The sequence below is a fragment of the Natator depressus genome, chromosome 18 (genome assembly GCF_965152275.1).
Source record: "Natator depressus isolate rNatDep1 chromosome 18, rNatDep2.hap1, whole genome shotgun sequence".
Lineage (NCBI taxonomy): Eukaryota > Metazoa > Chordata > Testudines > Cheloniidae > Natator > Natator depressus.
In genome coordinates this window covers 21,694,258-21,721,474 of record NC_134251.1, presented here as the reverse complement: position 1 = coordinate 21,721,474, position 27,217 = coordinate 21,694,258, and the positions used below count along the sequence as shown (strand labels likewise).

The following is a 27,217-nucleotide window of genomic DNA, read 5'->3' as shown; positions in this document are numbered from 1 at the left end:
AAAATAAATTGATAGCACAATGTCAAAATTAGGCTTATTAATACTCCATTTTTCTAGGTTCACCATCAAGAGTTTACAGTTCGCTTTGAGCAGCTGAGATAAGAAGGGATTTCAGGTGTGAAATATATCAATATTTGTTTTTTCAAAGTTTTCACGTGAAGGAGAAAGGAGACCAATTCCAATAACAAGTTTCTGACCTGATGGGGGCCCACCAAAGAGTTCTGACTCAGGAGATACTGGACTTCTCTGCTGTATAGAGGTTTGAATTTACTGATGCAGAAAAATACAGTGTAACATTGTTGAAAATACACAAACAGCCAAAGAAATTGGCCTGGGAAGTCAGACCATAACTGAGTAAAAACCATCTGGTAATGTAATGAGAACAGTATTTAGATTCACTGAATTGGTGAAGCCTTAGTCTGCATTTCAAGATTCAATTTCATCAAACTAAATTTGGAAATGCTGGTCCTCCGCATCTTGTCAAGTCTTTATTTCAATGGATAGATCCCCTGTAACACACCAATCTGACTCAACCATAAATGTACTTGAGAAACTCCTATTTAAGTCTTTTGTTTGCATATATGAAATGCAAAGCCGTGCGGCTTCTTGGCATTCTGCCTTGCCTAAGTTGCAAAATCTTTCTGGCTGGGACTCTCTGTCCCACCTTTCTGTTTGGTTCTGTAAGTGTCTTTCAGTAGGGGATCCTCAGTGACAATGTTCAGCATTCGGTTGTCGACTTTGGGCTCTCTGTTGTCTTCCATGCTTCTTGTCAAGTCATTCCTAGAACAGAAAAGACACCTTGGCTAAATCACAAAAAGATCTAATTGTCAGATGGCCTGAATATTTTATTAGCAAACTCTCATTTAGAAGAGGTTTCAGAGTGGTGGCCGTGTTAGTCTGTATCAGCAAAAAGAACGGGGAGTACTTGTGGCACCTTAGAGACTAACAGATTTATTTGAACTCAAATAAATTTGTTCGTCTCTAAGGTGCCACAAGTACTCCCCGTTCTTTTTATTTAGAAGAGAGATTCTGGGCAGTCTACTGCTGGCATGGGCAATAGTTGCTGTGTAATAGTTTTGTTCTTACACTTTCCACATTTGCTGTATTTTGTGTAGCAAAATTGCAACAGCACAAGTCACATGGACATTTTTTTTTTTAAATAAAATATCAAAGTAAGTTCCAGTTCGTACAGTATGTAAAATGCTGCAAGTCTGCATGGGATGACTGAGACTGATCCTTAATTGGGTCACTTCACTGATTAAATCAGGCTCCAATTACAGGAGTTCTCTAGCACTTAACCCCAGCTATTAACACTTGGCACCTGGCTATCGCCAGGACTGCAGGGAGTTTCACCAACAATGAAGGAAGCCCTACCACCCTCCTCTGCGGTACATTAAAGATACTCAAAGGACCGTGTCCCCTGATGCTGCTCTACACTCTCCTCTGAGGTGGAGTGCCATTGTTGCAGGGCAGCACTGTACTGTGCTTTTAGTGGCTCTGTTCCATCTCTTCCCCACGTTTTCCCTCAGTTGCGGCAATGCAGTGGTGGACGACAGGGATCTTTGGCTATGTTACTTTCCTCATTCATGTAGGGTAATCCCCTTCCTCTTTTTCTCCTCCTTCCTTGTTCTCTCCACCAAATGTTCCTAACAATTCAATATTGTATTTACGTACTAGTCTCTCAGGGTTCTGTAACTCAGGATTTTCTTTAGCAGCCATTGCTTCAGCTGCAGCTTCTAAGACCTTAGACCGTCTTGAGAAACCAATCCTTGGTTTAAATATTACTGCAGGTGTGTTTTTCTTCCCCTTTGTCTCTTGTAATTGGATACTGAGTTAATTCTGTTTAGATACTATCCTGTGTTTCTGGAACTTCGAAATTTAGTAGAAAAACAAATTTAGGGAAGGTGGTGAAGAAATTTAGGGGGTGGGATCAGCAAGTAAATTGCTTGAGCTGGATTTTAGCCAGGATACAGTCTGGCTAAAAACCAAAACCCCCACCACCTCTCCCTTCCTCATGGACCCTACCTTTGATGCAAAATGCAGGGCACTTGTTGCTGACCACATTGTTCGGTGTGTGGCCCCTGGCAGTGCCTAACGCTACCTGCAGCGCTGAGGTTCTATGGAAGTCTTCCATTTGTATTTCCTAATTTCAGTATTTTAGTTGACAATTTTATATGGAAACGAATGACTAGCTAATTTGTCAGTGGCTTGACTAATTTTGATATCAAGTATTCAGATAAGCCATCGGCATTCTAACCATTCCACCCCCTCCTCTACCTGTGTGTTGTGTCGCTGGTCACTGTGCTATCATCATACATTTTGAGCAGATTCTCTGTCTGGTCATCCTTCAGTTCCTTGGGTTCTTGCAGTCTACAGTGAGATGAAAAGCAGAGTGAGCTGCAGCGGTTTTGGTGGTACGCTGTATTTTTAACAGGACATGAGCAGCACGAGAACTGCAAGTTTCTGTCCACAGAACAGATACAGTATCAGCTAGGGCAGTACAAGCTTCCCTGTACTGCCATGCCACTGTGCCTCATCTCTGAAGAAATGGGCTCACACGTCTGACAGCTAGGTCGCCATGGTGTCCCTGCTGAGTGCCAGCAAGAGCACTGGTTGTGTTTTTGAAATGTGGCTAAGTCTACTGGGGACTGGACTGAGACACATGAATCCACCTCAAAGACCCCAAAGCCCCTCTTCCTGGGGAAATGGCTCTGTGCTGTCTTACCTGGGCTCCAGCCGTTCCTTCACCTTAGCTATGGAGCGGACGTAGGGGGCAATCTGTTTGGTGATGGTTGTCAGGTAGCTGTTTTCCTGTTTCAGCTGCAACAGGTCATGTAACTGTGCTGCACGGAAAGGGAACACATTGTAACAGGACCCAGCAATTCACCATCTTCCAGAAATTGGGGCTTTGGTCCTGACTCTTAGCTTTCAGAGGGTGTTTTTTCATGGATGTCCTAAGAGTTTTTATGAAGTCATCTAGTATGTCCTCTGATCTCTTACGTCTCTGCGGGGCCTTGTTACATGCTTGTAAACTTTCTGCTAAGCCCAGGAGAGATGCTGTAAACCACAACCAACTGAAGCACCAGAGGCTGCCATCTCTTCATGCTGCAGTTAACCAGCCATCTATGGGAGAGATTTGCAAAGCTACTATGCTGGTTAGATACTTCAATCTCTGAATATCCAGACTTCCCTCCAGACTCTGCTTTTCAGTTTCTCTTTCTCTAGGCTGACATTTTATTTTTTGAATTCTGTGGGTTTTTCTAGTTTTTGTTTCCTGTTCTCTTGCTGCTTCCTGGGCCCTGTCCACAGTGTGGTTTGAAACTGTGTTAGCAACTCTCTGAGCTACTGGGTGGGGATTTGCTCGACAGTTACCCATCCTGATTTACCTTCTCTAACAGAGTCTGCTCTGGATGGCTAGAGGAGGGGGTTTTGCTGGGCTGGACCATTCTTGCCTCGCCCATCGGCATGGAATGAATGAGAGGTGTAGCAGATGGAGGACAGCAGGATTGGGGAAGAGAGGTCGAGGGATCCGCATGTGTGGGAAGCGAGGCTGATTCCTCTGAGTGGGGCAAGGCCTTGCTGTGCTTTGTGTAGCATTCCAGTGCTGGAAGCCCTTGGAGCGGAGAGCAGCAGAGGAGCAATTTAGCAGCTCTTTCTTGCGTTTGAAACTTCCCCTTTAAACTAGAATGTGACCTGACCACACACACAGACTAAGTTAGCACGGTAACCCCTATCACCACTTAGCAAATGCATGTTAAACAGAGACGGTGAATTGGGGAAGAACGTCTCCCCGCACGGAATCAGTGGGTTAGTGGACAGAACTGTCACAAATACCTTCATAAATTTCCTGTTCATTTGCCACCCTCTGATATGTTTCCTCCCAAATCTGAAACAAAAATAGTGAGCTGGACAGCGCGTTGCAGTACAGGGCTGAAGTACCCTTTCCAAGGGACATTTGCTGAGCCTGTTTCTCTCCATCATTCCAGGCTGGCAGAGCAATCCACTTTGCAGCTAGCAACTTGCAAATACCGCAGCAACAGCAGCCCCTTTAGTACAGACCAAGAGCCTGGCCCTTTTAATTGTTCTGGTAACTCAGGCTATGGCTACGCTAGCTGCACTGGTGCAGCTGCACCACTGTAAGTTCCCTAGTGTAGCCGCTCTAAGCTGATGGGGGAGCGCTCTCCTGTCAGCTTAATTACGCCAGCCCCCACGAGCGGTGGGAAAAGCACTCCGGCAACATAGCGCTGTCCACACCAGTGCTTAATTTGGCATAAGTTATGTCATGCGGGGATGGCTAATTCACACCCCTGAGCGACGTAACTTATGTCGACTTAAGCTGTAGTGTAGCATAGCCTGAGTGGAGCCTTTGCAAAACAAGAATAAGGCTGGTGACTTTCCATCAAACCATTTCCAGGGGCAAGTCTCCTAGGGGAGAGTCTGCATCCAGTACTGATGAGTGCGATTTCCTACAGACCACACCCTTACTCAAGATCCAAACCTACCTGCTGGCTGGGTACACAGGGATCAGGCTCCAAATGTAACCAGCCTCACTTGCCTCAGAACACAATATTGCTCTCAGCACATCATATAGCCTCGGGTCTTGAGCACAAAGCAGATGTCTTTGTCTGGCAGGACTAGAAAAATCTTGGCAGCTAACGAAGATCTCTAGCACCGTACTGAGCCTAACGATTCCAGTATAATCTCATTTCACTCCACCTTGTCTGTCATGTTCCTTCTACCTTCCATCGACAGGAAAAAACCCTGCTGTGCCCAACTGTCCATTGCTATTTTCTGCTCATTTAAAGAAAGAGCAGAAATGTGCAAATGCTCTGCAAGGAGCCGGCTATGCTAGAGCAACCCCTGTTGCGTGCCCATTACGTGTCCTTCCTACTCCGAGATGCTCCATGTTCTCTCCCTGGGCTTGGCATTGGCATGACTCACCCAGCTGTAGGAAACGTACCTCTTCAAACGTGCTCCGCCTCATTTCCACAGACGAATACTCCGAGGCAATCTGCACGTCCATCTGGAGGGACTTCTGTAGGATCTCACTCATGATCTCTGTCTTGATGAGGGAGTGATGCTTTGTGAGGTCACGATGCAGCTCCTGTACCTGATCCTTCAGGTTCTGAATCTCCGTTTGTAGGGTCTGCATTGGAAATATGAAAGGGGGTGAGTTGCTGTGGCGTTTCCCTTTCATCCCGAGGAGACAGATGGCAGTGGGTTTGGTTAAAGAAGGGGAAAGTACATGGAAAATCCAGTATCTTTTGATTTTCTTGCTACTGCTGTTTTCTCCTGTGGAAGCACTATTTTACCATAGGCACGTAGATGAGTCTTTGTGACTAGGTCACTGCTGAAGGGACAGAAGGCCTGGCCGTTATATATGATACAGACGAACTCTTCTAAGCCAATGGATTTCACAGATTCCAAGGCCAGAAGCGAGCTCTGTAATCCTGTATAACATGGGTCATGGAACTTCCCCAACGTAATTCCTAGAGCAGAGCTTTTAGTAAAACATCCAATCTTGATTTAAAAATGATCAGTGATGGAGAATCCGCCACGACCCTTGGTAAATTGTCTCAATGGCTAATTACTCTGTTGAAAAAAATTATGCCTTATTTCCAGTCTGAATTTGTCTAGCTTCAACAACTTCTCCCTGGTTCAGGCCTGCCCTGCATCATTACAGGAATTACGCCAGTTTTCTTCTGCCTCTGGGCACTGATCCTGTCAGGTAAGGGAAACCCCCTGGCCAGGGATAGCAGTCCCCTGGTCAGTGGTGAAATCAGGCTGTGTACTATACCTGCCCTCTTCCATGTACTTACCCTGTACATGTTCTCATAGTCGCGACAGTGCTCAGTGAAGGGCGTCTCCCCTCCTTCGGCCAGCAGGACCTTGGTGCTGATGTAACGATGCATGGTTGGCTTTCGAACTATGGAGCCTGTGATGGACATCTTATCACAGGGAGGGGGACAGCCTGTCACTATCAGCGTCTTGGAGCACTGACCACCCGAGAGCCTTAAGCAGAGAGCATGAGTTTTTAGAACGTAGATAAGCAGTGCCATCAAATCAACTGCTGTCTCTGAAATTGCCATTCAGCAGAAGCAAACTAGAAAGTGCCTCCATCTGCTCATAGTTGAAATAAGCATCCTCGGACCTGTGTCCAGTCTGTAGTGCAAGCCAGGAAATAGCCTCTTTGGACATATTTTAGTTAGTCTGCCAAAGAGAAACCAGCTCCTCTTCCTTGAGAGAGCTTTCTTTAGCGCAGGACAAGGCTAGCAGGTCATCGTTCTATCTGACAGTGTCACTCCTTCCACCAGGCAATTAGAAGATTCTAAGATCACAGCTGCCCTTTGCTGGGAAAGATACAGCAGCAGTTAAAGAGGAGGCCAAAGGTGGAAGAATTCCTGCCCATCAGCTCTATTTTACTCTCGCATTAACTGTATTTATAAAAGGCAGATCATGTGGGCTAGAAAATCTGATTTCAGGTTTCATTTCTGACAATGTCTCCAAGGAAGCTTATTGCCTGTGGCTACTGTCTCTGTCTGTGGGGGACAGATCACATTGTGTGTCAGCAGTTATGACAGGAAAGCAGCAAAATCACCACCTCTAATGAGGTAACATCCCCAGTGCCAATCCTGGTACAATGTCTTTTATTTAAAAAGACCCAGGCCTAGATCCTGTCCCTATCATGCAGTTACAGCACTGGGCAGAGTGGGCACTTTACCTGCCTAACGCTTCATCTAATACGTTCTTGTTCTAGTCCCTGTTCATCTGATGGAGATTTACAATCATGGAAACTGCCTGGAGGGTCTATACCATGTAATGATGGTCCCTGCAAGGAAACCCCAGTACAGTAGGGTGAACATGACCCTGTAGTACTCAGAGTTCCTGTTCCCAGCGCTACAGTGAAATTGTTCTAAACATCATTTCTACTTGATTTCTTCTGAATCAGTCTGTAACTTTAAACACGAAGGTGGTGTCGTCATAAAGCCAGTAACAGAAGAATAGTTCGAGACCCCAGAGGTATCTATGAGGCTGAATACAAAGTGGCAGAAACACCCAACAAGAACCAATCTCAACCCAGAATGACCATCAGAAACCCCTCTTTAGGTATGGATTCTCTTGTGTTGTATCAAGTGCCACCTGTGTCTGTTTTTGTCATCCGACCTATTGGCAAGAATGTCAGAGTCACAAAACCCTGATTCTTGGCCCCCTAGAAGAGTCTTGGTACAGAATCCCTGTATTAATTGCACTGAAAACGTCTTGCTGCCTGCACACCGTGCATTTATTGGCCTCTTTTGATGGCCAAAAGAAACAGCTCTTCCAGGGAGCTGCGACTAGGCTCCGACAGCCAGATCCAAGGAGACAGGAATGCAAGTTTCTGCAAAATATCCCTGGGAGTAGGTGAATTCACTGAGCTGTAAATTTGAAGCTGAAAATTGCCAACCATTCTAGTAAAGAAGCAATATTTGGACAAGCATCAGAAAATATACTCTCAGCATGATTTAGCATTTCGTCTGTTATCTAATGATAATCAAACTCTTAAATGGGAAGCACTTCCTATAAAGGAAGGTTTTGCAATCAGACTCTTCCTGCACAGTCCTACATGCAGTAGCTGCTACCACCGTTCCATGCATTATGTAATGAATCAAGTCTCATGCTAGAATCAATGCTCACTGATCAGAGGACGCAGCCGGACACCCACTCTGCAGTTCTTGCTGGATTCCTATCATCCAGCTCTCTGCTTCCCATCAGAATCCAAGTCTTGTGAAAGGCAGCCCATTATATGTAGCTGAAATGTACCTTGTTACAAGGGAAGGGTGCTCTGAAGTCCTCGGCGCAATGATTAGTTTCCCTGAACTGTAAAATCCACTTGGAAACAAGCAGTGATCCCCATTTCACAATAAGAAACTCTGTCCTGTTTGCAGGGCGAGCAGCTGGAGCAGAGTGGAGTGGCCTAGGCTGCCTGTGACATCAATTGGCCTAAATATATCCAGTGCAAGGGAACTGTGCCCTGGAGAGTTCTTTGAAATTCTGATAAAAATAGTGGCAGACCAACAGGCTGCTCCGGGGGGCCTCAGCTGAAACCAATCACTCAGGTGAGCCCGGCCGAAAGGCAGGCGGTTTGTTTGGAGCGCTACGTGGGCTGGTGTTGGCACTGAGCAGAGGGCAGAGAGAGGACCTGAAAGCTTGCTCCTGGGACAGCCCCAGAGCAGCTGATCAACCAGGTGAGTGAGCGAATTGCTGTCAAGATCACGGAGAACAGCCTGGGGCTCTTCATCTTCACCATGCTGTGAGGGGGGCCCGGGGGGTCCCCTGCATTTCATGGGTGGCCAGGGTGCAGCACGGGCAGGCTGGAGGAAGTTGGTGGCTGCAGCCACAGTTTTTTTGCATCGCAGCCTGGTGCCCCCGTTAACCACACTGCATGCAGTGACAAGTGCAAAGGGAAGGGGTTTGTCTGTGCTCAAGCTAACTCTAGACAGAGACAGTAAAGAGTCCCCCAGAGAGGCTGATGCTGTGAGAAGTGACTCCACGAGAGACATTAATGGCACCTTGTCAATAACTGCAGGGGCGTCCGCAGTCGCTGAGCCACCAGGAACCAAACAAGGAGCGTTGCTGGTTTCTCAAGGCGTGGCCCTTGCTGTTTGTGTGTGAGTGGCAATGGCAGCACTGTACGAGGGCCATACGGGGCCTCCCACATGAATATCAGTACGGTGAGGAGACCTCCAGGTAGGCAGGATATTTCGGTAGCTGGGAGGCAGAGTGCTCTTGCAGTTGGAGCCCAGCAATGGAGCCAGGAGGCCTGGCCTCTAAAGCTGGCTTGGCAAGGTACTCTGGGTGACCTTTGGGTCACTTCCTCTCTCTGTGCCTCAGTTCTGCAGCTGTGAAATGGGGACAGCGGGGTTCCAAGAAGTGATTAAGGAACCGTGAGAGCTTTGGATAAGAGGGGATCGATATTATCATGCCGGATAACTATACACATCAGCCTCTGTCACCTCATCCTCCAATAGCCACTAGTTACAATGAAAGTCCTTTCAGTTATTCCAGATGATTTGTTGCACCCCATGACAGGCACCAGTTACGGTCTGAAATCAACAGTGCTGGGCTCATAGTTTGTATGGATTAGAACAGGGAAGGCTCCTATTTTGTCAGTGATTATTGTAATGGAGGAAATTCTTGGGAACACATTGCTTTCCTCCCAGACTTTTTTGCGATTTTAATGTTGTGGGATTTACCCATATGCTAAGGATGGCATTGGTCATGAAGGGATAAATGCTGTCTGTCTTATGTCACTCACCAGTGTTTGCAAGGAGAAGGTGGTGTGTATGTGGAGGAATTTCTGGCAGTTCTTCATGAAAGCTGCTGTTAAACTAATCACTTGTCTGTTGACCTGCTTTAGCCCTCACCCCTTGCTTTGCAGTAAGGATGAACCCACCTTTATGAGTCTATCATATCCGGCCAGACTGGATCTCCTGCAAAACACAGACATGCAGCTCCCCTTGTGCTCCAAATCCCGGTTTCCAGGAATTGCCAATTCAAGTCACTGTGCCTATTCCTGACATTAATCAGCACAGCTGTTATGCATTGTCCCTAGGACACCTCTCATTATGACAAAGTCAAGGGCAGCTCATTGGAAAGGTGACGCTACAAGGAAGCATCAGAGCATTTCAGACCAATGCACTGGGCTGGGTTTTAAATTAAAATAAACAGCCGTCTGTGGCAGGAATAACAAGGGGTGCTGCAGGTCAGGAATGAGGTACTCTGGCAGAGCCAGGCGTGGGAAATTTGCACGGTGCTTGCTCACAATACACTTGCTTCAAAGGCTTGCTGTGAGGCTGTTCCTTTCAGGAGCACTAACCTCTAAGACGTGCTGGTCCCTTAATGCCAATGTAGGAATAGAACTGGTGTGTTTGAATGGTAATTCCACAGTCACAACAGTCTCCAATGTGCTTGGCATGCTGCCCTCTCTCAGCTTTGTATTTGATATACCGTGATGGCTTGTTACTCTGTAGGTTGTTTGCCTCTTCCAGGATCACGTATTGATTATCCAATCGTTCTGTGCATGGGTAGTCTTTCGGGGGTGTGTGTGTGATTTTTTCAAAATTTAACAAACCAGATATTCCAAACCAACTCATGAAGGTACTGTGGACAGAGGCTGCTCCCTGTGAGTCTGATCACTGATCCTGATCAGGGAGTCTGTGACTTCTCCCTGAACGTGGAAGGACTGGTGACTTGGTGTGAGAGAGATTTACCCCATGTACAAATACATCCCATACCAACCTCTTCAAAAGACAACTGTTACAAGGCACCTTTAGTGCCCATCCCCAGAAAGTCTAAGTGATTTTGGAAGAACGTCACCAGATGGCACCACTAGGCTTACTGCCTGCTGGAGCCGGCCAGCTGGGGAAGCAGCGAGGGTGGACTTACTCCATGCTGCACAGCAGTGTCTATATTTCTGATCAGACTACGACTGTTGTCCTGAAATCAAGAAGGCAGCTGGAAGAATGACACGGGATGGCTCAGTGTTTAAAAGTCTATCCCAAATAGCCCAACAAACTATGCCTCCAATATCTGACATTCCAGTTTCTTCCACCGTTTAATCTAGACTATGTTTATAACAGATCATGCCTCTAAGTACATGTTCAGATGTGTACAGGACTGCTCAGTCCTTTGAAAATACAACTTCACGTTGTTGTTGTTTCTCTGGTAAATTGCAGTGTGAGAGTCCTGCGTGAAGGTGGATCTCCTTTAGTTTGTAGGGATAACTTCAAATTAGATTTAATTGAAAGAAACCCCCCTGAAATGTTTAAAGAGAACTCACTTTCTGCCTCCATCCCTGCTCTGACATGCTCCTGTGAGATTTCCAGCCCCAAAGTACCAGTGTTTAGTGATGCTTCTCCAGACCTCAGTGCTTCGCCCATCACTGAGAAAGTGGTGCTGGATTCTGCTGGCTCTGTTTTAGTACGGTGCTCAGATGCATAGGTGAAATTAGATATGACACAAATGGCCAGGATTCACTCCTGAGAGATGGCAGAGTAGAAGCTCAGTGTTAGCATCCCATGGACATTGACCACGCTCTTCTGGCCAAGATTCACCACCAGTGCTGCGCTACACAGCCACCTGGGCACCTTTTTTGGCTTATCTGCATTTTGTGTGAGCCACAGGTTAGAATTGCTACTTTCTTTCCAGCATATAAATCCTAAATTAGTATTTATCCTCCAAATCTTATTCTAAATATCAGAGGTTCCTGGAGACTGTCATTTCCCTCTCCCTCCCTGAGGATGTAGCTGAGAAATGGAGCATCTTACATGTTTCCATTGCTGATCCCTGGTCCAATGCCACCTCCACTCACCACCACAGACCGGCGCGGATTCAGCAGCAACAGTGGCTCCAAGCAATGGGCAAACTCCGTCCTGTATTCGGTGTTTATCTGCAGGGGGCCAAAAGGAGACCGATTAGAACATCTGGTAGGCAGGCATACCCAGCTGGATTCTGTTCCTTCAGTGAATAGTCTCTTGCTCAGATACTATAAAATGCAGTGGGCTTCAAGACAGAGACAGCCCCTGAACTCGTCAGTATAGGACACTATGTTCTGTCTGAGAACCAACCTATTCTACCCTTTGTTTGCTGGGGGAGGTGTTTTTCCTTGCAAGGAAGAATGAAACATGCTTTGGGAACAGGAAATAACCATCCAGTCTAACGTGCTGTCTTGGCTTATCCCTTGGGCAGCGATTTTGCTGCCAGGTTGCTTGTGTAAATGATGGGCATGCTGAAAGCACTGTGGACTTGAGGCAGCGTGAAGCTGGGGAAGTAGCAGCAGTAACTCCGGTGTCTTAGACATTTGGAGGTGAACTGGAGGCAGGTTCAGGACAGAGCCCCAAAACCGCCATGAGAGGGTTGTATTAAATTCCAGAACATGGGACTCAAGAGACAATGGAGACTGTGAGTTGGGAGGAAAGGGTTTACCTTGCTAGTCTGCGTAGGTCTCAACCGATGTGGAAGTTTGACTATTTTCTGGAGCCTCTCCATCAGTTGCTGAAATTAAGCAGAGTATTTTATGTTACAGCTTTCAGCTGCATGCCTTTTTGCCACGGTCCTGGACACGCTTCCCAATACTGGCCAAGCTTTCAGACGTGATGGGAGACCACATCTTCCTGTGTGCACCCAAGAGCGCTTGTGAAGCTACAAGGTGGATGGTGAAGGGCTTTTTGCTCAGCTCCACAAAAGAGGGGTAAGTAAATGTTTCCAGGGCCTTGGTGCAGTGACAGGTGCATGTGTCTGCGCTTCTGAGTCTCTCTGGCCTGGAAGTCTGGTATAGACAGGTGATGGCTTCTGACTTTGCTTTATTTCTGCTTCCTCGCTCAGCTGACACCAAAGTGCAGAGAGTGCGAAAATAACCCCCAAAGTATGAACCAGTGAGCCAAGAGTTTTCCCACCTCAGGTTGGTCAGTGAATTTGGGGCAAAAGGCTGGGTACTTTCTTTACTCAGCTCATCCCTTGCTTCCTGGTGAGACACATGGCTCTGGATCTACCTGGAAGCCAGCTGCTAGTGTGCGTTCCGGTCTTGCAATGTACTTACGTATCCCAAATCCAGGAATTCGGCTTTGTTCGCAGAGCTCAAAAAAGCAGAACAGGTGACCAGATGGACCTAGACATAATGACAAGCAACAGTGCTATTAATCGCATCTGCTGCAGCAACCCCCAGGTCTGGAGGGCGTGGGCACCTACAAATGGGCTGTTCTCACTCATGGGGGAGTTCCCATTCCAGGTATAAGCAGTAAGTGCTAACCCAGCAAATATCACTGCCGCAGAGACAGTGAGGAGCCTGGCAGGGCCAGATGGAAAATCCGCACTGCCTGAGGACACAAAACAAAAGCCCTATGTGCAACAGAGCCACCCTTCCTCTGGGAATGACGCTGCACAGAATCCGCCACTCAGAGGGACAGATCCCGGGAGATACTGAACACCTGCCATTCATTGACGTGAATGGGTCGGATCCTGCTCCTCTGAACTCACAGGAACCTAACTGGGCCCAATGGGAGCTACAGCTGCTCAGCACCACTCCGGTTTTGGCTCAGTTTCCCTGCTCCAGTGTCACTGTTTGTTTTCTGGGAAAACCGTTTCCAGGAGTGAAGTGGTCTGTGAACGCATGGCCTTGCCAACAGATTGGCAAACACCCACCATGTTCACCAACCTCCCAGCATGGAGCTACATGAAGGTTTCTAACAATTCTGGTCTAGCCCTACTTGAGACCTACTGCAGAACAGCAGGCAAACATGGTTGCAATTCCAAGGCCACGTAACCAACTCTTCGATTAGATGGCAGTTTTCTTTTCCTGGGGACTATCATGGAGTTGCTTCACTATTTCAAAGGGCCAGAGAATCCTATGTATTGACCTAACTCATCTGTAATTCAGCCATGAGCGTAGCAGGGAGCGAGAGGACAGGATAACTGAGTCTTGAAAGGGTCGCCTGAGATGGTGCATATGTTGCAGGAGGAGCATAGCCTGGTGTGTGCGGAGACTCTGCATGTGCTTACCTGCAGGGTGGGCAGCAGGGAGGCCAGGTGGGAGAGTTGCTCCTTAAATGCCTTTTCCTTCTCTTCATACTGGCTGGAAGTTACAGGGGAAAAAACCATTTCACTTCAGCTTAGAGACCAGACTGACCAGAGTTTAACTGGTAGGACTGGAGTAATTTATACATTATTATTAATTATTATTACTGCAAAAAAAATAAATCTGGTACATCTCACACCTCACATAGTGGCTGTGTAGGAAGGGAACCTGATAGTATTTTACTGGGAAATACCCTTGACCTATCTGGGGCTCTTGCAGGTCACTAGGTAATTACACTTCACCAAGCTTGGGATCATTATTCTATAACCTGGGCTGTGGATGAGAAGACTGGAAAACCCCTGCAGTAAGCTGGTGCTGGCTAATACGCTGCACTTGCCATGTTGTTTAATGGTCAGATGCTGACTAAGAGGTGAGTGTCCTGAAACTTGGTGTTACTCATTTTTATTAATATTAAAATATTTCACAGTCATAAGGACATTTGTGTTCCAGGCAAATATTTTTTCCAGGTTCAAACTGGGATCTAAGTTATTGCAGCTGGAGGTAAGAGCTACGTCCCAGTCAACTAATGTGCACCTGCTTCCGGTGGAGCTAGCGTGTCGCTGTCCCCTCTGCTGGGGGAGCTGCCTTTGCTGAGGCTCAGCACGCAAAATGGAGCTGCTGAAATCTTTGTAACTTTGAAAAAATATTTACGAAAAAGAAGGGGGGGAAGGAGTAAACCCTGTAATTGTCCACTGCCGAACTATAAACCAGGTGCAGGAGTCACCACATCACTGTCTTGTGGAGCTGCCACCCTGCTCGCAGGCCAGCGGATGTCCAACCTGCATCCAGGACAGTGGGCCTAGATGGAAGGGCTGGGGCAGGACTGTGCAGGTGGGATGAGAGGTGCTCACTAATATTAGCTCCCGCAACTTTTATGCTCGTAGTCAGTAATAAAAACGTTGACACTAGAGGGCGCCTTGCTCTGTCAGCTATAGGTAAGATCTGCCATTTAAAGCGTCCAGTAAAATGGGGCGGGGGAGAATATGTGTGTGTGTGTGTGTGTGAGAGAGAGAGAGAGAGAAATCAGTAAGGCAGACACAAATGCTGACAGCTGGCTCTTTGTCTGGGAGGAGAACAAAAACACTCTCAACAACTTATTGAAGATGATCACAGTGGCCTTGATCCTGCCTCCATTCAGTGCAATAGACGTTCTTGCCACTGAACGGAAAGGGGCAGGGTAGGGTGTGGACTTTTGCAAACGTGTCCACTCTTCTTCACACGCTTGCCAGTTCAGGTTCCAGCCTCTTCCTGAAAGCAGAGCAGCAACCCAGAGGATCCTCCACTCTGCTCTCGCTGATCGGAATCAAGGCATCAGCTTTTCCAGGGACAGGCTCAAATGCTAATCTTGGCAGGTGTGTGAAGGAGGAGTTGACTCTTTCTGTTAAATGCAAATGTATCTGTTGCTCTGCCCTCTGCATGTGGATTCCGTTACTGAATTGGGATATTGGGGTTTTTGCAGAAGCCTTTTATAGCTCCCCTTTAAAACATGGCCGTCTCTTTAGTCTGTTACATATCCCATCCCAATAGTAATAAATTGTGAATGTGATAACCCACTGAGTCTGGGTTGGCCTTACCTCTGAACGGCTTTCAGAAGCATCTTTTTCCTTTCTGCTAGTTTCTCCTGCAAAAGGTAGAAATGATCAAACATTCCCATAGCTAGAGGCTGCAGTTTACAACTCCCGACACTGCGAGCAAAGAACCTTGCTGCTCTTGATTCCAAAGGCTTTGCTGAGCTTTCCCCCATGTCCACTCAGCCGTGAAATGAGGTAGATCAAAATGCTCTTCTGCATGGGGAAAATAGATGGGGAGAAGCTGATTCTCCTCTGACTTATCCCACTGTCAATCAGGGTAACTCCACTGATGTCAATAGCTACACCAGTGTGAGCAAGAGGAGAATCCGGGCAGTTGGATCATTCCTTTGCTCTGATTTGGCGAAGATCTGAAGCCTTTGATTTCCCCTTATGTGGGTGCACTGTTACTGCAGTAACACCCCAAAGCAGTGTGCTGTAATTAACCCCATTGCTGTCTGGACAGCCCCACAGAGAAGGTCCAGTTGGTGGCTGTGCCAAGCCCCTCCGTACCTGCATGCTACTGAAGAGCGAGTTGATGGACGTCTTCTCCTCATCTGCACTGTTGCGCACCTCCTCAATCATGGCTTTGAGGAGGACAATGGCCTCTCGCGTGGACGTCTGGAGCTCTTTCACAGCCTAGGAGGAAAGGCAGCAGGGTCAGCTGGAGAGTCAGTTGCAAACAAGACTGACGCGTCCAGGACATGTGTCATGGGCCTGGGCATGGTCCACTCCCCAAGGCAATGACGTTTTACTGAAGCACGATTTACTCCAATGCTGATGAGAGCAGGAGCAGCCCTCCCAGTGCCGTTCCCTCGCCACAGTAATTTTGATGATAAACATCAACAGACTAAAACTCGGAACGCATCTCTCAATGCTACCCACCATCACAGCCTGGTCGAGCTTCTCGCAGCCTTGCATGTACGCAGTCTCAATGTCAATGCAGTGGGCTCGGCTTTCTCTGAAAGAGGCAGAGACCTGGGAATTAGGATCAGCCATAACCTGCAAACCACCCTTCCTTATCTCCTTTAGTCTGACCAGCCAGGGCTATTGATGTACGGCAGTTAACAATGACCCTCTGCTCCCGTGTGGTCTGGGGCAGCAAGATACTTGAACCTGAGTCTCTTGCAGCAGCGTGGGAACAATGAATGTGGCCCCCTCCCGCCCATCTATCAGCTGTCTGATAGACACACGCACAGTCCAGGGCGCTCAGATCATATGCTGATTACTGACTGTTGACCCCAAAGTAGAATGTCTCTCTGCTCTGACTTCCCCGTCTCCCCGCCAGGAACTCTTGTTACTCTGAATGCTGCTCTCGGCTCCCCTTCCCATCACTTTTTAGACCAGTTGATGACGCTGGTTTCAGCCTGCTTATGTAATGCTGCTGCTACTTTCTGGACTCTTTGCCCTCCCCCCCACCCCCCACTTCAGAAAAACTTCCCCTAGGTCCAGCAACCGCTGTTGTTTTAGAATAGCTCTAACTCCAACTAGTGGGGCTCACTGCTCAAGTTGGGAAGTAGTTTCTCTCTCTCTCTCTCAGGCCACTCCTATTAAATGTGTCTGTGACTTTCCATTCATGTTCTCCCTTTCCTGGGCATCCCAAGCTCCAGCTCCTTAAGGCCCTGTCCACTCTGGGGCTGGCACCATGATGGCAGCAGCCATGTCTGATAGTCACCTCTGCAGACAAGGTACTGTGTCCATTCTCTCTCAGGCTTAGCCATCGTGTCCTCGCTGCAGCACCTAAATGCTGCCATCGTGCAGCTCCTCTCTCATGCAGTTTTTCTGCAGCCTCCATGGAACATAATGTCCAGGGCTTAGGGAGGAATTTGAAAAGCTAGACCCACAAAGGGTGAGTGCAGGGTAAGGCTGCTCCGTCTGCAAAGGGCTGGGTGAGGGGCGGGGAGCCAGCAACTCTGCTACTTACACCTGCATGTCCCGGAAACAGTTAATGCAGAGCATGGATTTTTTCTCTGTTGAAAACATGATGTAAGGTTCCTCATGAAGAGCTGGGAACAAACAAATGCATCCCAGAGTTAAACAAGCTCCCTAAAGAGAGCACAGCTCGGTCCTTAGGGAAGAGGATATGCAATAGGTGAGCTGGGTCCACCCCTCTGAGGCTGGAGGTGTCACTTCCTACCAGGTTTCTGAGGAGCTCTCACTTGTGACAGCTCTGCCATCTGACCGTAAATGATGCCTCCCAGCTCCAGTCTTGCTGCCTGCTCTGTTCAGACAACACCACTTTGACTTGCAGGCTTTCCGGCTGAGCAGCCCGTGGTTCTGGCTGGTGGGACCAACTGGAGAAGGCTACATGCAGGTTACTGCTCGAGGGTGTAGCCCTTTTAATAAACACTTATATAAGAAGAGGAGGACTTGTGGCACCTTAGAGACTAACAAATTTATTTGAGCATAAGCTTTCGTGAGCTACAGCTCACTTCATCGGATGCGTCTTTCCTTTGGCATCTTTGTTTTCATAATGGTTTGGAGGAACCTGCAGTCTGTAGCCTCTCCTGTCTTGAAGGTGGAGAAGATACTGACTGTACTTGTCCAACTTGCGTATGCATGGCAGAACAATGCATCCGATGAAGTGAGCTGTAGCTCACGAAAGCTTATGCTCAAATAAATTTGTTAGTCTCTAAGGTGCCACAAGTCGTCCTGTTCTTTTTGCGGATACAGACTAACACAGCTGCTACTCTGAAACTTTCCTTCTATGCACACCTTGCAGGTAGCTGTTCCTGGGAACGCTGGCTGCCGTCTGTGTTTACACCTGAATCCTTTGTACAGAAGGTGCAATCTGCACAGTATGTGCCATTTGTTAGCCAGGCACAGTGTTGCTTCACGAAGAAGCTGGTGAGTAACTGCCTTCATTTGCTAACTGCACCTTCACCATGCAAACTGATGGGGAAAATAATGAGCAGATCCGGACTGCACACCATTCCTGGGGAGACAGCCAGTTACTGGGCTTTGCACCCCGCACGGGGCAGGAACGGAGTACACAGCTTCTGGTCTGTGGTTGCAGCTCAGAGAGGAGAGACCCTGGATTCAGCTGGGAAAGTGATGCTGATAGGCCAGTGTTAATCCTCCTGCGCTCCCTGTGAAAACTCTGGCCTGTGTGTAATTGCCCAGGTGGAGCAGGGATGTACTCACAGCATTTCTTGTGGATGTCTTTAGTGCGTTTAGTCAAGGAGACAATCTCGTGGCGAGAGAACATCTTGGCTTTGTGGGTCTCTTCACGGCACTTGCTGCAGAGGGGCTGGTTACAAGTGTTGCAGAAATACATGGTGTCCATTTCCTGATGGGGAAACGCAGAACAAACCCCAAAGAGGGTTGAACACCTGAGCTCTCATCAGTGCAATTAGAAATGGCTTTTCTCAGCTGAGGGGGCATCTGTCTCTGAGCCAGAAACTGTACCGTGGCCAAGTGCAGGGTCCAGGACGAACAGGGCAGGTGTCGGCTTTGTGGTTAGCACTTGAGGAGTGTCACTGCCCTGGTCAGGCTTCCCCTGTTGGACCCTCACCAGGGTCCTACCATGCTGGACTCATGTGCTAAGCCTCAATTGGTCTGGGTAGGATCCAACACTGTCTGGCTTTGGCCTCTCCGGCCCACTTCCTGGGCATAGGCCCTGTCTGTTACCCCTTTACAGAAGTGGGACTTCATGGGTCAGCTGCCCCTGGCCGCTCGGACCAGCGCTGGCTCCCCTTTCCCCAGTGGCATAAGCACACCCCTTCTCAGAGCTCCACCTCGTGGGCAATGTGGTTGACTGTTTATCTCTCCAGGGACACGTGACAGAGAAGCACACACCACACAGGCTTTGCAAAGGTTTCTAACACAATTACTCTTCACTGTAGACAGCACAAGAGTTGTACAGAATCTAGGTAAAACCCATAAAACAGCTGCATGCCCTTCTCTGCCTCAGTTTCCTCCCCACTCATGAGCATTCTTTGGGGTTTGGTCGAAGTCCTGGAATCTGTCCAGGAACCCCCACCTGCACATGGCTTCTCTGAATTATCACGTCTCTCTCTCTCCTGCAGCCAGCTTTGTTCTGCCGTCTTCCCCTATCCCCCCGCCCCCCCGGCCCCCAAATGGCTTGTGAGACCCTGCCTTTTATAACTTCCACTCCTCTTTGTCAGGTGACCCCCGCCCCATCAGCCTTGTCAAGTGATCAAAGTTCCCCACCCAGTGATCCGTTGGCTTAGTTACCTGATCACCTGGGCAGACTGGTTCTTCTGAGGGATAGCCAACCTTTGTCCTACAATGCTTCCATTTGACTAGAGGATCATCAAGGTTTGATGACCCTCCTTGATTAGCCCTGTATCACTGCCTTGGAATTTCAGTCTAAAAGGGAGGTAAAAGGACAGCAGAGAGCCCAGACCAGCCTTGCAATAACAATGGCATGTGTAGTTTGAAATAGATACACCCAAAGTTGAAACTAGACGGATTCCTCAAACTAAAGGAGTACTTGTGGCACCTTAGAGACTAACCAGTTTATTTGAGCATGAGCTTTCGTGAGCTACAGCTCACTTCATCGGATGCATAGCATATCGTGGAAACTGCAGAAGACATTATATACACACAGAGACCATGAAACAAAACTTCCTCCCACCCCACTGTCCTGCTGGTAACAGCTTATCTAAATGGCCCTCCCTGATGATCACTTTAGATAAGCTGTTACCAGCAGGACAGTGGGGTGGGAGGAAGTTTTGTTTCATGGTCTCTGTGTGTATATAATGTCTTCTGCAGTTTCCACGATATGCTATGCATCCGATGAAGTGAGCTGTAGCTCACGAAAGCTCATGCTCAAATAAACTGGTTAGTCTCTAAGGTGCCACAAGTACTCCTTTTCTTTTTTCTTTTTACGAATACAGACTAACACGGCTGTTACTCTGAATTCCTCAAACTGTCGCATCAAGGTATTTGCATCTCTCACAGCAGTGCAGCAGGAGAGGCAGCATCTGGGGAGGGGGGAGGAGATGAACAGAAGCAATTAAAGAAAAGGTAAAATGGGAGAGTCTGTGACCCGCGCTCTGAAATCCAATGGCTGCTAACCCTCTGTTAGCACAGGGACAGCAGGTAAGCGCAAGCACGTGGCTGAGCTCTGCCACTCCTGAGGCCAACTGAGATAAACTAGCCTAGACCTCAGTCTGGCCATCTGGAGTCCAGGAACGGGAGGTGGGAGTAAACTGGAGGGAATGATTCGGCAAGGCCCTTACCTCCTCACCTGGTGGGTTCCTTTCCAGCCGTCACAGGTCCCTGTGCTGGGGGAAGAGCGTAACCTCCCCCAGGCAGCTGGCCTGCTGCCAGGTCCTGCAGCAGAGTCAGCACCACGGGTCTGACACTGCAGCACATGCTCAGGGAAAGAAACCAGACAGCCCAAATCCAGCCTTGAGACCTCAGTGCAACAGCAAGAGGGCAGGAGCAAACAAGTGGGGAGGGACACACCCACAGGGCTGCAGAGAGGCTGGGAAAGAGACAGGCCATAGGGCTGCCCTGGCTTTTTCCTACAGCACCAGCGTTGCTGGTGGGATAGCTTCTTATCCTTGGAGTAACCTTTGGAACCGGGAATCTCCTTGGAGCTCTTTGCTATCTCAGCCACACTTTCCATTATCTGACTTTCACTTGCCTTGGTCTCTAAGGGGAGGACTGAGATGACAAAGCTGCCACGGGCAGGGAAATGTATTTCCATTCATTCCAGAATAACTAAGTACCTGCCACTTGTGAGTTCTGGTGCCATTTATCCCTTATTAAGTGTGTTTCTGAGATGCCCATTGCTGCAGTACCTACACGCGCTTTATGTCGCTTGTTATAAGCAGAAACGTCTCAAGTACAGGGAGCAAATACCACATGACGCGCTGGCTGCAGCCCAACTTTAAAGGCCCACAACACAGGAAACCTCACCGGACGGCTAGGGGCGCCGCAGCTGGGAGCGAGTCAAAACCCTGGTCTGAGAGGTGGTGAGTGTTTTTAGTACAGCCATGTTTCTCTGACCTGGCAAAACATGTCGATCCGTGACTCGTGCTTTTTGGTTCCGCGCAGACAGAAAGTAACAAGGGAAGGATGGAGGGAACAGAACAGAACCTCTCTGCTGCTTTCGCCCTTTAGCTTAACTGAGCACATGCTTGGACAGATAACCCCTAAGCGTAGCGCTATCTTATGAGAAATTGCAGGGCAGCGTGTTTTTTTTCTCTCTCTGCCTAATCCTTTTGGACATATATTTTTGTCTGGCTAGTGCAGGGGACTGGGAGAAGAAAAGGCCTTTCCTTTCCAGCTCCCTGCTATGATCTGGTCTAGGCCGGGAATGCCAGCTGCTGGGTATGAAGGCGGGAGGTAGTCTCTGTACAGTTCTGAGCAGATAGGTGTCCATATCACATAAAATCCCACGGCCACGAATGGCACTGATTGGCCTCTTTGTTGGCAGTCTCAGCAGAGAGGCCGAGGACTGAATGGTCGATTGGAACTGCACAGTTCTCTCATCCACACCAGGGCTAAGGAGATTGGCAGGATGGCACAGAACCCTTTACATAAGAACAGCCAGACTGGGTCAGACCAAGGGTCCATCTAGCCCAGTGTCTTGTCTTCTGACAGTGGCCAATGCCAGGTGCTTCTGAGAGAATGAACAGAATGGAGCAATTATCATATGCTGATATGAGATGGCCTGTAGTCCGGTCCTTGCTTCTGGCAGTTAAAGACTTAGGACCCCCAGAGCATGGGGTTGCGTTCCTGACCACCTTGGTTAATAGCCATTGATGGATGTATCCTCCATGAACTGATCTAGTTCTTTTTTTGGACCCAGTTGTAGTTTTGGCCTTCACAACATCCCCTGTAACAAGTTCCACAGGCTGACTGGCATTGTGTGAAGAAATACTTCTTTATGTTTGTTTTAATCCTGCCACCTATTAATTTAATCAGGTGACCACTGGTTCTTGTGTTATGTGAAGGGGTAACTAACACTTCCTTGTTCTCTTTCTCCACACCCGTCATGATTTAATAGCCCTCTGTCATATCGTCCCTCAGTCATCGTACTACCAAGATGAGAAGTCCTAGTCTTTTTAATCCCTCCTCATATGGGAGATGTTTCATACCCCTCATCATTTTTGTTGCCCTTCTCGGTAACTTTTCCAATTCTAATATAACACTTTTTGAGATGGGGCAACCAGCATGCATGCAGTATTCAAGGTGTGGGCATACCCTAGATTTATATGGTGGCATTATGATATTTTCTGTTTTATCTATCCCTACCCTAATGGTTCGTAACAGTCTGTTCGCTTTTTTTGACTGCTGCTGCACATTGAGCAGATGTTTTCAGAGAACTCCCCACAATGACTCCAAGATCTCTTCCTTGAGTGCTAACAGCTAATTTAGACCCCATCATTTTGCATATAGAGTTGGGATTATGTTTTCCATTGTGTATTACTTTGCATTTATCAACACTGAATTTTATCTGCCATTTTGTTGCCCAGTAACTCTGTTTTGTGAGATCCTTTTGCAACTTTTCACAGTTAGCTTTGGACTTAACTTTCTTGGGTAATTTTGAATTGTCTGCAAATTTTGCCACATCACCGTTTATCCTTTTTCCAGATCATTTATGAATATGTCAAACAACACTGGTCCCAGTACAGACCCCTGGGGGACACCACTATTTACCTCTCTTCAGTCTGAAAACTGACTATTTATTCCTACCTCTTGTTTCCCATCTTTTAACCAGTTACTAATCCATATGCCATGCTGTACTTACTCCTAGGCTGGTTGCGGCTTGGCTTTAGAATGTGATGCTAACACTGTTCAAGACCCAAACACAGTCTACTCGGGAAGATGATAAAAGGACCCTCCAAGCAACAAGGATGTGGCTGGAAAAACTCAGCTGTTCTGAATAACAGACCATTCGCATAGGCACCTAAATATGTATGTGAGGCCTAAATTTGGAAGTGTTGGCCATAGCCCGGAAGGACTTTGGGGAGGGGCTGTGTACTCCTTTGCCTTCTGCAATGTGTGAGGCACAGCGATGGAGCTGGAGACATAACTAGCCACTGTGTCTTACCTGTTTCTTGCACTCCTGGTCACAGTTTGCACACTGAACTTCCTCCTCGCAGTCTGCAGAGCTATCCACCAGGAACTTCAGGAGCCTGTCGACAGGCGGGAGCCCATTGTTTCCTTTCACTATGGACTGATGACTGAGGAGGACAAAACAGACAGGGTTAGGCCCATGAGCCCTGGCAATGGCAAGAAAATATTTCTCTACATTCAAACAACTTAATGTTAAAGGAAAATAACTCTCCTGGGACTGGAGTGAAAAGATACCATGCGATCCTTAATGACCCCAGATATAAGGCAAACTGCAGGGCAGTCACACAGGATCAGACTTTTTTTCCTTTGTGCATCTGGCATTTCTGGACATAAATTGCACTGTTTTCCATAACACAGTTCAGATCTTTGTGTTTTCATCAGAGCTGAATTCTGTCTTGCGACATACTCCATGAGCATTTCCTTTTTGTTGCAAATGTTTTCATTAAGGTACAGCATTTAACAATCTTAATTCTATGCCATGTTTACAGCTCTGGCTCTTCCCAAAGAGCATGCTGAACTCTCTTAAGGTTTGTCAAAACCTCTACATGCCACGTTAGCAGCATGCCACACATTTCTGCTTGGCTCCTAGGAGTTTACAGCATGGGACATGCTGAGAATGGCCATTTAACGTTAGCATTTGCAAATGAACAGCCTGAGTTCCAGGGTCTTTCTAATCAAAACTTTGTGTGATTCATTCCACAGGCTGCTGCAAGGGTCATTTCAGTCTTGGAATAGCCATGCTTGATGAATTCCAGGGTGTGAAATCCTAGTATGTTGCCCCTTCGATACTTTCCTGTTTATGCTGAATCTTTAAATTCAGTTTGCCTGCATGTGGCTCTACCCATTGGCTGTGTCCAGAATATCGACTTCCGGCAAGGAATTGCTCCTGCCTGAAATGGTTCTTTCATTTTCACAAGTTTTGCAGCATTTGTTTAGCACTGGACATTGCTGCCCAGATTCCCTTAGCTACTGCGAGCGTCTAATTGCGGAGAGAAAGGAGCAGACTAATAGTGCGACATCTGAATAATCTCGCGGAGCAAGAATAATCCAGAATGGGAATATTAACAACATCAAAATAAGCCATGCGGTGACTTCCTCAGAAAGGAGCTTTAACCAATGGGAAGCAGGTGACCATGGAAGCCCCTCCCCTAACAACCCTCCAAACAGCTTTCCCAAAATAACAGTAAACAGAATTCCGAGAGGACAGAAATTGTCCAAAGCCAAAATCCCTGCATGAAATCCCTCTCGGACAATGCCTGAGCCCCTCACATATACACACACAGGCTTTGTTGAAACCCTTAAAAGCAAGAGTGCCGCATTAAAAGTAATCAAATAATGTTAGTGAAATACTTCCAATTTGGGTGAACGCATGATTAGTCTGAGTGAAAGGTCAGAAAAGCTGTGCCAGAATTCAAGCACCTTCTGTAAGGGCCAGGGCTAACCTCCCCTGGCATTGACTACACTGACTTGCTTTAGCAAAATAGTTAAAAATGAAGGGTCATCAGTGAAGATATTAGCAGTGCTGACCCTGAGAAATGTCACTCACAGTTAAGCTCAGACTGTACACAATTCCTGGCAAACTGCAGCTCCCCGTGAACGCTAGAGAAAGGAATCACCCTTACATATATTCATCCATTTCCTTTAAAAGCATCGTGGAAATCTTTACTGTAGCCACTTTGACACTTCCAGTAAAACCCAGGACCCAAACAGTATGACGACAGCGCAACCAGACACCAAGCCACGGCCACTTCTTGAGTGTGTGTCTCAAAACGCAGGTTCGCAGAGATGACAGGAACTTTGAAGTCTCATTCCCCTGGACAATGAGCGCGTTGAGTCGGATTGAAATGATGATTCACCCACCAGTCACCTGTGCAGGATTGGGTTTCATCGCTCTGGGCTGCATCTCCCAGCAAACTAATCATGGGACTAAAGGTCTCACTGCAGCTGGCAGTGGTTCATCATTGCCCGGCTTCATCAAACATGGCCACGTTCGGGTGCACCAAGTTACCAATGGAAAAGACCTATTAGCCCAGGAATGTCTTGCAGGGGGCTTGTCTGTTGTCTTTGTCTATTAATATTCTGGCACTGCAAGGCTGTATTTGATGGAGAGAGATGTATTGTACTAATACCAGCCAGATAGCTTACCTCCCAGGCAATTGGTTTGTTCTCCTGCTGCATGGCGGGGCTGCATACAGTGGCATCTTGCATTGCCCGCTGTGCTCTGCAGCCCTCCGAGTACTGGGCATAAAGCACGCGGAGAGACTGAGTTTTAAACCAAATGGAGAATCCTGTGAAAACTGCAGCAGAAATGTGCATGTGTATTATGTTCCAGAGAGAGCGCGAGAGAGAGGTAGCGATCTAGCCCCCAACCAGATGTACTGGAATGCGTTACCTAGGGAGGTGGTGGAATCTCCTTCCTTAAAGGTTTTCAAGGTCAGGCTTGACAAAGCCCTGGCTGGGATGATTTAGTTGGGGATTGGCCCTGCTTTGAGCAGGGGGTTGGACTAGATGACCTTCTGAGGTCCCTTCCAACCCTGATATTCTATGATTTTATGCCCTTGGACTCTGTGTGAGTGGGGAGGGCTGGGCCGAGGACAGGGCTGGAAACACTGGGTAGGGAAAATTTAGAAAGGGTTTGTGTGTATGCTGTGGCATTTTAATGTCCACCTGAATTGATTCCCAGCCCCAGTAACTTCTTGTTACGACAGATCAGGAGGGAATTCGGAGAGTAGTAAAGCAGAATTAAACACTGCGTCTCTCAGTCCCCGTCTCTGTCAAATCCCTAGCAACAGGCAAGCTGTGTGAAGCTGAAAAGGGTTCTGGCCATGACTCCGGTGAGTTTAATTGGGGCAGCTCGGCCCCCAAGACGGGGCTCCTGCTGCGGTAATGCAGGTAAAGTTCTTGTTGCCAGGGCTCGGCTGCTGTGCTGCTTGACAGAGGTAGTTAATAAAACCTGCCTGTTGGGCTGTGGACCACAGGTGAGTCACTTCCCCAGTCCTGCTGTCTTGAGAGCCTGATGCTGACGGCCAGGCCAGTGTTCTCTCCAGAGGCCTGTGCTCTGCAGCCTGCTGGGAGATGGAGAGCGGGTTGGCTGTGAGCACCTGGCTAGGACGTAGCATGTGACAGGTGGGGCACGGGTTAATGGGGTTTTACAGGCTGACAATTGTTTAGCAATTGCAGCCGTAAGCATGAGAATTTGGGTCTGTGTGGGAGTTTGAGGAAAAGGCAGGCCGCTGATGCACAAGAGGGTACCATTAAAAACAGTCCAACAAGATTCAGACTCTGCCTGAGTGAAGGGGACACACTGCATGGCAGCTTCATTGCATCTACAATTCTTCTTCCTTTTCATCTTCACTGGGCAACTTCTGTATAAAGACGAGACCTCTGCATTTCACCCCTGCTGCTCCACCCTTCTACCTTGGGGCTAAAGCACTGAGTCCCTACTAAGCAGACCCATGCCACTGCTGGTCTAATTAAGCAGATGTCATTGCTGTTCACTGCCATTAGGCAGAACTGGCTTCCTGGGAGACATCTGATGGCATCCCAATTAAGGTGCTCACGGCTGACTCTGCAAAAGCTACTAAAAGCCTCCTTCCCCAATGAGACAGTAGCTTATGGATGCATATAATACCTACTGTTCATGCTTGGGGAGAGATCGCATCTTATAATGAGGAGTAGGGAGAAGGGCTATTTAAAAATAACCCAGTGCAGAACACGCACAAGACTTTCTAGTGAGAGAAATGTTATAAACCAGAAAACAAGTGAGAATGTGATCCGATGCCAAATACCTGCTCTGCTCAGAGTCACAGTGTCTGTTTGCTTTGCTGAAATATTAGATTGATGGTGATCGGGGAGGAAGTGATAGCTCATTGGGGCTCCATTCATGCTGCCAAGAGAGTGAGAAATTGCCCTGTTCCCCTCTGCAGTGCTTTGCCAATGACTGTTACTGAGCCTGGCTGCAGAGCTGGGCCCAAGCGCC

At 47.8% G+C, this 27,217-nt stretch overlaps 1 protein-coding gene across 1 annotated transcript in view; it reads right to left on the bottom strand.

Annotated features, from left to right (window-relative positions):
* Positions 1–484: 484 nt before the first annotated feature.
* The window catches only part of RNF207 (ring finger protein 207), a 34,345-nt gene continuing 7,612 nt past the window's right edge, over positions 485–27,217 (bottom strand). Inside the window, exons 3-18 of the mRNA XM_074975261.1 lie at positions 23,213–23,345; positions 18,325–18,469; positions 17,105–17,186; positions 16,066–16,141; positions 15,694–15,819; positions 15,187–15,233; positions 13,537–13,609; positions 12,578–12,646; positions 11,965–12,033; positions 11,307–11,428; positions 5,820–6,012; positions 4,961–5,146; positions 3,835–3,886; positions 2,726–2,843; positions 2,278–2,370; positions 485–780 (exon numbers count right to left, since the gene is read on the bottom strand). Of these exons, the coding sequence (XP_074831362.1) occupies positions 624–780; positions 2,278–2,370; positions 2,726–2,843; positions 3,835–3,886; positions 4,961–5,146; positions 5,820–6,012; positions 11,307–11,428; positions 11,965–12,033; positions 12,578–12,646; positions 13,537–13,609; positions 15,187–15,233; positions 15,694–15,819; positions 16,066–16,141; positions 17,105–17,186; positions 18,325–18,469; positions 23,213–23,345 (1,741 nt within the window). The 3' untranslated portion in view covers positions 485–623. The remainder of the gene's footprint in view (positions 781–2,277; positions 2,371–2,725; positions 2,844–3,834; positions 3,887–4,960; positions 5,147–5,819; positions 6,013–11,306; positions 11,429–11,964; positions 12,034–12,577; positions 12,647–13,536; positions 13,610–15,186; positions 15,234–15,693; positions 15,820–16,065; positions 16,142–17,104; positions 17,187–18,324; positions 18,470–23,212; positions 23,346–27,217) is intronic.